We start from the raw sequence: 12,779 nt of genomic DNA on the forward strand, positions 1-12,779 counted from the left end.
AGATGCAAATCACAGTGCTAAGCCCACATCAGAGTTTCACTCGAGGCCAGGGATCGCTGGTGCTGGTGGAAGCCAAACAAGTTGAACCGGCCAATGAGTGGCCAACATGCCTTACTCCAAAGCAAGGCCCTGAATGCTTCCCTCACTAAATCCCACAAATGTCAAATACGACATTTGCTTCTTTTGTGAGACAAAGGCAGCCCAGTGCCCAGGACATGCAGAGGTGTATTAAATATCACATTGTGTTCTTTCCCAAAGAATGACTTAAAACCTCTTCCTCATTCATTCCATGTATACCTTAAAAATTCACCCAGGCTCAGCTCTCCCACTTAGATTTTTTTTTTTTTTGAGTGGGGATGGAGGAATGTCAGATTTTTAATGCTGATGCTAGCATCTCCAGTGAAAACCTCTTTTAAACAGAATGCTGGGGGAATGACCATTTGATTTTACTAGAAAAGTGCAGTTCCTAATAATCATGTTCATTATTTTACATCTTACTGCTAAAAATGCACAGTCCCACTTTTCTTCATTAATTAGAGCAGCGCCTTGAGCATGGCTTCAGTTCGGTTTGACGGTCCACGCTTATAACCTCGTAAAGAATGGAGGTATATGCAAGCTGGTTCTGTGGCTCACGCTGGTAATCCCAGTGCTTTGGGAGGCCAAGGCAGGAGGATCACCTCAGCCCCAAAATTCATGGTTAATGTGAGCTACGGTAGTGTCAATGCCCTCCAGCCTGGGCAACAGAGAAAGGTCCTGTCTCCAAAAACTTAAAAATAAAAAAAAGAAGGCATATATACACTTCATCGTGTACTCTCCACAGAGCCTTCCCTTCAAATTCTGTTTAAAAAAAGTATTTCCATATACTCATATGAAGATTATTTCATTTTCACCTGTTTCAAAGTCTCAGGTGCAGTACAAGTTACCCCAAGGTATATAGGTGCTAGTCATATGTTATCCAGCATGGTAGTCACGAATCATATTAAGCACTTGTAATGTGGCTGGTCCGATTTGAGATGTGTGCTAAGTGTAAAATATACACTAAATTTCAAAGATTTCATATAAAATAATGGCTGTAAAATAGCTCATTAATAATTTTTACATACATTGTATGCTAACATGACAATATTTAGACACACTGAATTAAATAAAATATATTAATATTCATTATGCCTGCTCTCTTTACTTTTTTTTGTTTTGTTTTGCTTTTGAGATGGAGTCTCGCTCTATCGCCCAGAATAGGGTGCAATGTGTGATCTCGGCTCACTGCAACCTCCGCCTCCCGGGTTCTAGCGATTCTCCTGCCTCAGCCTCCTGAGTAGCTGCGATCACAGGCATGCACCACCACGCCCAGCTAATTTTTGTATTTTTAGTAGAGATGGGGTTTTGCCATGTTGGCCAGGCTATTGTCAAACTCCTGACCTCAGGTGATCCAGCCTCCAGGGCCTCCCAAAGTGCTGGGATTACAGGAATGGGCCACAGCGCCCAGCCAGTTATCAAGCTATTATCTCAGAGAGAGTTTTGAAGAACAAAAGGTGAGAGAAGACCTGCCTCGTTAGGAGTTATCATATAAGAGACATGGGGTGAATAGCCCAACTCGGCATCGTTTCATATGTGCCTAGTTGATGGGGCTTGATTCCATATTTTTTTAGGTTCCCTGGTGGAGAGTGTTGACATCCTGCTATTGTTTCCTTCAGAAAAGATCTAAGTCATAGGATAACATGAAGCTAAGCTAGGCAAAGAGATCAAATTTCAAGGACTGAGATGGACTGTTTGACAAGTAGGAGAAGCTTGAATGACAGCTGGAGAATAAGAGAGGAGAAGCTTCGGGGTGGGGCGGTGTTTCCTTAAGTTCCTGCGGGTGTGTCGGTCCCAAAGAGGGCCTCAAAGTCACCCTACGTGGCTAGTGCAGAACATGTTCTAAACTCTTCCAGAAGGTGCTATGGGGCAACTATGGGATGAAGGAAGCTGGCATCCGGTGGTTTGGAGCAGACCCAGTGGGCAGCTGATTCACCACGAGTCGTGGCTACCTCTGCTATGCACAAAACCAACACCGATTAGCAAGACATCACACTCTAAATATTGATTAAGCTGAAGCTGACTTCCTGGCTCAAGTCATGTGTGTGGTTATAAGCTGTTTCCTGCCAGGAAAATAAGGCAATTAACTTGAAGAGTTCCAGCTACAGGCATGACACGTGTCCAGCCTTCATAGGTATTTTCACAGGCCAGGTCGCATTAACACAAGCTAAAAATTTATCTGCATGTACCTCTGTTTAGAAATTATGAGTTCAGAGTCCATGTTATTGTTATACTTCCAGCTTCTAAGAGAGAGATACACAGTAAGAATTTAGTAAGTGTTTCTTGCTGAAGTAAAGCACTGGGGCTGGGCACGGTGGCTCACGCCTGTAATCCCAGCACTCTGGGAGGCCAAGGTGGGCAGGTCATCTGAGGTCGGGAGTTTGAGACCAGCATGGCCAACATGGTAAAACCCTGTCTCTGCTAAAAATACAAAAAAATTAGCCAGGCGTGGTTGTGGGAACCTGTAATCCCAGCTACTTGGAAGGCGGAGGCAGAAGAATCGCTTGAACCCGGGAGGCAAGGTTGCAGTGAGCCAAGATCACACCACTGTACTCCAGCCTGGGTGACAGAACGAAACTCTGAACAACAACAACAAAAAGCACTGGGCATGGGCATTTCTGCCAGGTGCCTCAGTGGCCCTGGGGACATTTGCATATAAACCAAACGACTTGATCAATTTTGAGTCCCCACTGCTCTCTTCTTACACTCATAAGTCCTCTGGTAAAGAGGCCCCATCACTTCTCTATTTTTCTCCCAGCCCCGTTAATTCCTTCCAAAGAGCCCTTACACTTTAGCATCTCGGTGGTCCCTGGGGGGTCAGAGCTGAGCTGGGGGACTGTGAGATCAGGGAAGGTGGAACCTTGGCACCCACCTTCTCCATTTGGTGCAAACTTCTCCCAGCTATTTTGTCCCTCTAGACCAGGGGTCCTCAAACTACAGCCCGTGGACCACATGCGGCCCCCTGAGGCCATTTATTCGGCCCCCGCTGCACTTCAGGAAGGGGCACCTCTTTCACTGGTGGTCAGTGAGAGGAGCACAGTATGTGGTGGTGCCGCAAAGCGTGGCATCGCCCAAGTACAGTACTACTTCCGGTGACGTGGGACGCACGCGTCACGGCTCCGGAAGCGCGTCATATGACGCACATCCGGTCTGCGGCTGTGGCGCCCCACATCACCGGAAGCAGTGTGAAATAACAGCAGAAGTAGGAAGAAAGGCAAAGCACTATAACCATTACTACACAGTACAATGGCCCCCGTACTCCCCCAAATGTACAACAACATAATGGACCCTATGACCTACCTTTGCCCAAAAGTCTCCCCCCACATTACTACACACCGTGTTTCCCCTATTATAAGACCCTGTCTTATATTAATTTTACCCCCAAAAGACGGGGGCTGTCTTATTTTTAGGAGGTGTCTTATAATAGCGGAAACATGCAGCAGTGGGCTTCCCACAGAAGAGGCCCACCACTGCTGCAGATGTCCAGGACGCTGTATACACAGTGTCACGGGCTGATCACCGCCATCCCTGTATACAGCACTGGAGGCGGTGCTGGGCCTGTGACACTGTATACCGCTGTCTGGGATAGTGGAGGCAGCAGCGCTGGCTGTGAAGGGTGTCACACCTTGCATAGTCTGGCCCTCCAACGGTCTGAGGGACAGTGAACTGGCCCCCTGTGTAAAAAGTTTGGGGACCCCTGCTCTAGACCTTTCAGACAGCTGCCCTACATTCTAGAACGTTTCCATTTCTCCACACCAAAAATACAAATTAAGTTTTTAAGATTTCTCATCCCTCGACCTTCTGCTGAATTCCTGTTCATCTGGCAAGTTCATCCACATTGCTGTGATAATGAAAAAATACTGAGGTAATGTCACGTATCTGTATTTCTATGCCAGCTTGGTGGAGATAATGCCTTCAAAGCACAGCCTAAATGCACCGCAACTCTAAGCAAGATATCTGGGGTGGAGAGGGGCCTTCTGTGCCCCTCAAATTATGCTGTTCAGGCAGCTACATAGATGTTCCACTTTATAAGCAACATACTGATCCATTTTGCACGCAACAGAGCTTGGCCCTGAAAGATGCTTGAGCCTTCAAATATGTTTATACCAGATGTGAGCCCTCATCAAAGTCAAATTTGACAATGTCATGCACAGTCACAAAACATAGATTTTCTTGCTTTTTTGTAAATGTGCATGTATTGTAAGTTTTTTTTTTTAAAAAAGAAAGAAATGGGCCAGTTAATATGTGTTCACGATAGAAGACCCCAAATAGGAGATCTAAATGCATTGAATTCAGCCTGAGAATCAGGAAACAGATGCATTTATGTATCTTCTGGATGGAAAAATAAAACTATCAATATGACTTAAACTTCTTTTAGGATGACTGCCTTTGATTCCTTTAAACAAAATCAATAAGAAGAGATGCTATTCAAATAACCCTTCTTTGTTCCAAAGAGCTGAGAAAACTTGGCTTTGTTCTCTATCTGGTCTCTACTTCGCATTTGAAGAAGGGACAGAGAGTTTGGGAAACTTTAAATCATTCACGTCTTACTACGGGATGTTCATTTACACGTACGTGTGTCTGTGGGTGGGTCTGATATGAAAACAGTAACTGTTTTTCTCACTCCTGACCATTCTGCCCCATCCTTCTCCTAAGAAAACTGTGGCTCGTGAGGGCTTTCTCTTCAAACTGGCTGGATCACATTTTCCCTAGTTCAAAAAGGTAAGTGTCTTGCCTTAAATAGACCATTTTTCTAATTTCTGCCGACTAGATATAAGCAAAAATTCTGTCTGAGTCAACAAAGCATGCGATTAAGCAAAATGGACAAAGATGTCAGTACAGACTTCAGAATCAGCATGTGCCTGGGGAAACATTTCCCGGTTCAGTATTTTGCCTTCCTAAACCTGAGAGCTGGCCAGAGCCACACCATCCCAGTCATGATCAATATTCCTAGTTGTGGAAGATTCTCCCCAATTCTATTTAGTATGCTGTTTCTTCCCAACTCACATCACACAAGGCTACCTAAGGTTGGTTTGCTCTTATTTCATTGAGTACCTACTGTGTACTAAGCACTGGGTATGTTAAACCCTTTTTTCTCTCTGACTTCTAACCTCATCCTCCCACATGGGACCTCACAGAACTTCTCACTTCTAACCCAATCCTCACAGCAACCCACAGAGGGAGACAGAGTCCCACTGTTACAGTAGAGTCGACAGAATGGCTTCAGAGAAGGTAAGTAACTTGCCCAAGGTCAACCAGCTACCAAAAGCAGAACCAAAATTCAAATCCGCATTGGCTGACTCCAAAGTCAGCGAGGGTGTGCCTCTTGTCTTCCAACAATATCCAAATGTGATGCCCTCGACGTATGCCCTGCCTTTGACACCCGTTACCGCTTTCTGGCTGCAGGGTAGGGGAATCTTATTACTTCCCGAATTCTCATCTTGAAAGGGTCAGGGGCTAAAACGCCATCACACCCTCAGGCCTTGAGTTTGGAGGAGAAGGATATTGCCTTAACCACAAAGACACAAACACCAGACTCGGCCAGCTCCCCGGTATCACCAAGCCCTTCTCCGGGTAGAGACAGGAAACAAGACCTGCCAAGGCAGAATCCCATCAGCCATTCTTCACTGCCGCAGACGCCTCCTGCCCCTCTCGGCTCCTTTCTCAGGGGAATGGCATGAGCCAATCAACAGGGTAACTGAATTCACTTTAGGCTATTTACGGTCTACTCTTCTACCCATCCTCCCCGAGAATTGCCTGGGTTATTCTCTCCTACCTGTCCTCGGGCTCCGACACTTCTGCCAATAAGCAGCCAGAAGAAATAGAAGGCAAGAGGCCAATACCATGGATTGGGAGATTTAAGGAGCTCTGGTCAGGATGAATATGGCAGCTACTGGTTGATGTGAGGTTTGGGGGTGATCTCTGTTTTCAAATATTCATAATCCTCCCCCTCAAGCTGGATAATTGCAGTTCTCTTTATTTCGTTTTGATCTTCCCATGTCCTGCACTGCACACCTAGTGAGGGGTTAATGAATACTCTTAGATGGATGACTAAGGGTATGTGGCCACTTACAGAGAACCCTGTCCAAGGCTCTGTCACAGCCGTCGTCTGCTAACTGTCCCACATGTATCCGCACTGTTTCTGTCTCTTCTTTGTCCTCAGTCTGACTGTCTAACAAGTGCAGCTATCCACTCTGATCATTTCAACTCGACAGCTGACGTCAATTCTGGCCATCCTGAGATAGAGCGTATATAATATTTTCATACAGGAAAATATTATACATTGGAGACCAGAGCTTAGGATGGACAGAATTGCCTTCTACAAATGACACTGTCACAGATAGAGAGCTGGGCAGCCTCAGGCCGGTTCTAGCCAAGCTGGAGGAAGGTAAGAGTTAATGGTGTAAGGAAATAGCAAGGGTCCCGCTGGGCAGGGAAAGTTGTGCGTGGAGCGCAGCACTCAGCACCCGCGACCTCAGTGGAAGCAATTTCATTATCCTGTGCTTTGACGCCCTCTCCCTCTCTGAGGAGGCTCTCTGTATCTTGACCTTTGGTGACCTCAGAATTTTCTGGCAGCCACTGGAACCAGGGATCATCTTTTCAGAAATCTGTTTGGCATCGTTCCGTGACTTATCTTTCAGCCCTCATCACAATTATTCATGCTTTGGCAGTATCCTAGCTACAGACACAGTACTCTTCTTGAGCTGAGACTGAAGGTTACTCCGTCCCAGCCCACAGAGAAGGCAGGTGCCCACTCCTTAGGACACTGCCTCTAGGAACTATGCTTCCCATGAGGGCAGGGGCTTAAAGACATCTATTCAGAAGGCACTCTCCACCTCTAGCTCTTATGAACAGGCAAACAGGTAAAGATAACACAGAACAGGAACTGGTCCCAAAATCAGAGGCAATTTGGCTTTGGAATGCATTCCAAGGCACATTTCCTGTACACTTGTACACATTCATAGGAGCCCAAATGCTACACTCCATCAGCTGCCTCTGGACTACATAAAAATCCCAAACCTTTACCTCTTCATTAATTATGACAAATATTTTCTAGCTTTACCTTTCTTCCCCCTTTTAACATCCTGCTTCTATTCTGTGGCCTGCGTTTCCTGCTTTGTATATTTTAGATTACTTTAGACATGACCTCACATCCTGGCCAATTGCACAGTAGCTGCTAATTGCTAGAGCTTTGCTAATGACCCGTATATCGATGAAGAATGAGTTACAAGCTGCAAAATCCAGAAGACAATAAGCTAGAGGGGATTAGAGCTGGGGCTCTGGAGGGAGACTCTGGTTTTTTAGACTAGACTTGGGTTTCAATCTGACTGTGTGGCCTGGGACAACTAACTTAACCTCTCGGTGTCTCTGTTATCTCATCTAAACGGAGATCATAACAGCTCCTATCTCACAGAGTTGTTGCTAAGATTAATACTGGATAATGCCTATAAACGACTCAGCCCAATGCAAGCTATTGTTATTACCATGCAGGCCTTCACATTATGAAAAAGCTTTCTTCCTAGAGTCTACATACTCCTGAGATCCTGCCTAGCTATCCTGCTCCATCTCTACCCTGCTCCTGCCCAGCCCCATCCCCCTGACCAGCCACTTCCTGCGGGTAGCATTCCTTGGTTGAGCAGAATGCACCCAATTATGCATTTGCATTTTCTCTCTATTGTTCCATGTATTTCAAGTGTTTCATATGGATATTTACATTTCCCCCAATGCACACACCAAGCTTCTCCAAGATCAAGAAGCCTTACCTTCAGTACTGTCTCGGGTAGCACAGACCCAAGAGCAACATCGCTAATCAACAGCTAGGCCTTCAGAACAAACTGTGGAAACCACCTTTTAAGTCGACTTTTGGGTCCTTGGGTTTGCATTCATTCATTCAGGTGTAAAAGGGCTCTCTGGTTTATCAGTCTGTCTTGTACAGTAATCGTATCAGAAATTCATCTGGAGGAAAGGTACAGAGGCAGGAAGCACTGACATTTCCCCTTCCATGAGGTCCCCAAATCCGCTCCTTCCTCGTCTGCCAAGACATTCATCCACACTGGTTATTTTCCACATTACAGTATTTTCTAAAATTCCTCTTTCTGGAGCCCTTCCTCACCCCTTCCCTTTCTCACTTGAGTCTATCCATGGCACCATTTCCCCCTCTGTTCTCTGAATCCCCTTTGGTCTACACAGAGCTTTAGCATGGATGATACTTGCTCCAGCATATGTCTCTGTTCCCAGAGCCCATTTAGGCCCTTAGGCTTTGCTCTCCTGACTCTGACTTCCTGAACTGTCGGGAAGGAGTCCCCCTCCTTGCCAGGTCTTGAGATGTCCCTGTGGAACTTTCTGGCCCAGCCCATCTGTACATGAATGTTTCACACACGCCTCTACTACATTACTTCTGCCTCTGTGGGCAGCCAGCAGCGCCTTGTGTACAGGGATCATCTGTTTAAACTGAAATCTTGTCATTTGTTATGGCAGTTTTATTTATGAGCCTGTGTGTTGTAACCTTGTGGCATAAATATTAAATAATAACATCTCTTGGGCAAAAAAAAAAAAAAATCATTCATGTGAACTGACAACTTCTTATGAAAATACGAAGTAAGACCAACCACACGATTTGGTATTGGCTAATTTTGAAAGATGAGTAAAAGCACGGATGGCTCAACAGGTAGATGCACAGGCAGAATCATAATTTGCATTTTTACACCTTCTTGCTTCAAGAAATGAAACATTCAAGAAGTAAAAGGAGTTAAAAGAAACTTGGGTTGGGTGGCAAATTTCTCCGGAATCAAATTCTAATTCCTACCAGTATCTCCTAAGCAGTTTTCGGCTTCCAAAAAGGAAGACTCCAAATAATGACAATGCCACATAAGTGAAATGAATTGCGGACAATGACACTGCTCATTTTTTTTTTTTTTTTTTTTTTTTTTTTTTTTTTTTGGCATTCTGTGAATTTCCTATTACATCAGTTTCATGATTCAGCATTTTCCATTTCATTTATTTACAGTAATATATGGCGAGATAACCGAAGGTTTCTGCAGGATTTTGGAACGTAAGGTAGGCTGGGCAGGAAGGGTGTCGCCTTCTGTAAATTTACTATTGTTTAGGAGAACTCAGAATGTAAGCAAGCAAGCCATCAAAGAAATTGAGAAAATTTCTCCCCACCTTGTTCTGAGGGTCTCCACTACTCTGGTATTTAAAATAAATTGGTTTTGAAAAATAGGTTACTGCCCTTTAGTCGATAACTAAAACAGAAGCCAAGAAGTGTGCAAACTGCGAACTGCCATGCATGAGCCAAACACATTCTCTGATATGACAATGGGTTTCAGGCGCAGCTAAAGTCACCACTCTGGCGGTAAGCGTGTTACAGAGAACTAGATTTCTTTCCGGCATCCGCAACTTGGCTGGAGTGACCAAGGAGGAGTTGAAGAGCGCTTGAGATGCGAGGTGCGTTGGCGGAAAACCGTCCGGGCCGGGAGGACCCGGTGGAAACTGAAAGGAGGGTCGAGGCGGGTGGCGGGCGCCGAGAGAAAGAGGCGAAGTTGGGCATGGGAAGGAAAGGAGCCGCGGGAAGGTAGAGAGGGAAGCCCAAGAGGGGTCGGGAGGGGGCTGGAGACCGCGCGCGGCGTGGCGGGGAGCGAACTCCGGGCGGCGAGGCTCCCGGGTGGAGTCGAGGACGAGAAGGGGTCTCGAGGGGAACCGACCTGGGTCTAGAGCGAGTACAGGAGGGAGAGGGATGAGCACGAGCGAGACAGCAGCGCGACAAGTCCGGTCCACGCGCCCCTCTCCACGCCCGGGGTACCCATCCCAGGTGCCGAGAGCGCCCCAGGCGCAGCGGCGAGGAAGACAGAAAACTAGCGGTGGCGTCCCCGCCCGGCGTGGCGGGTGTCCCCGGTCGCCCCCACCCGCGTCCCCGGGGCCCCGCGCGGAGGGGAGGACCCGGGCAGGGTCCGGCGCTCACCAGGTAGCAGAGCAGGAGCAGCGCACAGGCAGGGCTGCCGCCGAGGCCCGGGGGGACGCCGCCACCTGGGGGGGCCATGGCTGCGGCCCGGGGGCCGACCGCGGGCGGCGGGGGTTGCTGCTGCTGCTGCCGCGGCCACCCGAGCCCTGCGCCGCGCCGCTGCATGGCGAGGCCGCCCGGATCCGGGCCGGAACAGGTCACCTGGTGCAGGGACCGGCCCCCGCCCGAGGCACCACCTTCCCGCCCGCCCCCGGCCGGGCCGGCCGCCGCGCGCGGGGCCACCTGCCGCCACCTCCGGACCCGCCGCCGCCGCCACTGCCGCTCCCGCCGTCGCCGCCCCCGCAACCCCAGCCGAGCGCCGGCTCCTCCCCGCCTCCCCGTCCCCGTCCCCTCCCTCCCCTATGCCTCCCTGCCCAGCCCGCCTCCCGGCCGCTCCCTCCGGCCCCCGGGCTTCCACCCCTCTGGGCAGCGGGCGCCCACGCAGGTGGGCACGGAGCCGGGTCCCGCCCCCTGGCCGCCGCCACCCCCCGCCCGAGTCGCTCCGCCCAAGCGCACCCCCCTTTCCCTTTCTCCCGGCTCCTCCCCCGCCCCCTTCCGCGCTCCTGCTCTCAGCGATCCCCCTCCTCTCCCGCCGGCTCCCTCTTCCCTCCCGCTCCCAAACCCCCTCGCTTTTTCACTTTCTCCTTTTCCTCCCTTTCCTCTTTCTCCCTTCCCATTCTCTTCCTCGCTCCCGCATTCTCCCCTCCCACTCGCCCCTTTTGCCGGTCGCACAGCCCAGTTCCCGCCCGTGCAATGGGTTTTTGTCTGGTTGCTTTTTTGGCCGGGGCGCCATTCCCGCAGGGCGCAGGGCGAGTGTTCCCCCTGGAGTTGTGCGGCGCAGCTGCCCGGCTCCCAGGCCTGCGAGATGGATTTTGACCCCTGCCAACCTCCACCTGTCCACCTGCCGGGCTGGGACCGCCTCCCTGCTGGCACGTTTGCAGTGGGGCTGCGCCCCACCCTGCCGGCTGCTTCGCCGCACGTTCTGGATGTTTCCCGAGGGTTTTGTGTGGTGCCGCCACCACCGCCGCCGCTGCGCTCTTTGTTTTAATTGTCCGGAGTATTGGCACCCAGAACGGGTTTGTATTTGATTTGCATCTCTGTGCTCCGGCTTCCACTTTGGACAGAGAAGAAAACGAATTAATTAGGTCAATACAGTGATACTGGAGCCCCAAATAAAAGGGGCGAGCGTCTGGAAGTGCACAAACAGCTTTTTAAAAAACCAGGACACATCCTCGGCCTTGGGGACGCAGGTTGAGACAGGCTGCTCTCCGACCCGGGTTCTGCGGCCTGGAGGAGATGGGCCTCCGGGTGGCGGGACCACCAGCTAGCCGCCGGCCCTGGCACTCTTGAGAGCGCTCTGCTGCATCTAGAGTCTCCGACCACTGTCTGGGCCCGCAGCTGCTGCTCTGAAACAGTTAACACGCCTTCCAAAGTTCGAAGAAGCTTCCCTTGGCACTGGTGGACTTGTGCGGATTGGAACTAATAATAGCCTGAGAGGCCACAGCCCTTTCCCAGTGCCACGAGCATAGGTCAAGTCACAACAGGAGTCAGGGAGAGGCTGGTGGTGCCACGGGATACCCACGGTGGTTTGACAGGCGTGGGCATCCCCTCTGCCTGGATGGGCGCCCACAGCCGCTTCGGTACAGGCTTGGCCACAGCCGGGCATGGCGGCTCCTCAGCTGTCATCCACTTTTTTTAGGTCACCTAAGAGCTGTGGCCCTGTGTGAGGCCCCTGGTCTTATTCCACTGTTCTCAAACTTCAGAATTATCTGGGGGGATTGTGAAAACACAGATTCCTGGACTCCAGCCCTAAGATTTCTGACTCAGTTGGTCCTGGGAGGGGCCTGAGAATGTACTTTTCTAACAAGCGCCCGCGTTACGCTACTGTGCTGGTTCATACAAGCCTCCTCCATTTCCAGAACTATTGGCTTTTAAGAACCCCGAGCTCTGCTCCTCCCAGCCAGCCGCCGCCACATTAAAGCATTTTGGGGGTTTTGACAGATGCTTCACTATCTCTGTTCCACTTCTGCAGAAACAAAGCACTTGAAATTCTCCTATGTGACGTGGAAAACCATTTATTCTACCGAGTGTCCAAGGGAACAAAAGATTTGGTGGCTTTGTCCCAGATCCTGCCTACATTTTTTTCCATCAAGCCAAAATACAGACTATACTTTTAATGTATATGGAAGGAAAATTGTTGGCCAGTTCAGGGGAAAGGGGCTTCAACAGGCATTGCAGCACGTCTAGGGTTTCCACCTGTCTTCCTGGGCCATGCGCTCTGGAGTTTCTCTCTTACATTGCACACAGACTCTGTTAGTCTTCAGGGAGCTAAATGGTTCCTTTGGGTTGTTTGTAATCAGGATTCATGGAATCGGGAGTTTTCAAGTCTTTGTGAGCTTTGAGATTTTGGATTTACCCAAGTGCAGGTAAGCAGAGTGCCCCACCGGAGGCCGGGCTGTTTCTAACCTGCCATATCCAACCGCTCACTTCTCCCTCCCTCATTCATATCCTATTGTGCTCCTGCTGTGGATTGGGCACCACCCGAAGCCCCAGGATTCCAGAGGTAGGCAGGACAGATCTGTTTCTGCAAGGAGCATCAGGCATGCAGAAAACTGGCCAGAGTTTGGTCTTCTAAGAGGGATGTGTGGGCCAGGCATGGTGGCTCATGCCTATAATCCCAGCACTTTAGGAGGCCGAGGCTGGT

The 12,779-nt window shown here is 49.6% G+C and overlaps 1 protein-coding gene across 4 annotated transcripts in view; it reads right to left on the reverse strand.

The window, feature by feature from the left end:
* The window catches only part of SEL1L3 (SEL1L family member 3), a 122,847-nt gene extending 111,964 nt beyond the window's left edge, over positions 1 to 10,883 (reverse strand). Inside the window, exon 1 of one of the 4 annotated variants that reach the window (XM_074395966.1) lies at positions 10,806 to 10,883. In XM_074395966.1, the coding sequence (XP_074252067.1) occupies positions 10,806 to 10,868 (63 nt within the window). In that variant the 5' untranslated portion in view covers positions 10,869 to 10,883. Of the gene's footprint in view, positions 1 to 7,838; positions 9,122 to 10,036; positions 10,376 to 10,805 lie in introns of those variants that run through there. The other 3 variants (XM_074395964.1, XM_003927490.4, XM_074395965.1) reach the window with 3 other exon arrangements.
* Between the last annotated feature and the right edge of the window lie 1,896 nt (positions 10,884 to 12,779).

This window comes from Saimiri boliviensis, chromosome 3, assembly GCF_048565385.1.
Source record: "Saimiri boliviensis isolate mSaiBol1 chromosome 3, mSaiBol1.pri, whole genome shotgun sequence".
NCBI classification, from domain to species: Eukaryota; Metazoa; Chordata; class Mammalia; order Primates; family Cebidae; genus Saimiri; species Saimiri boliviensis.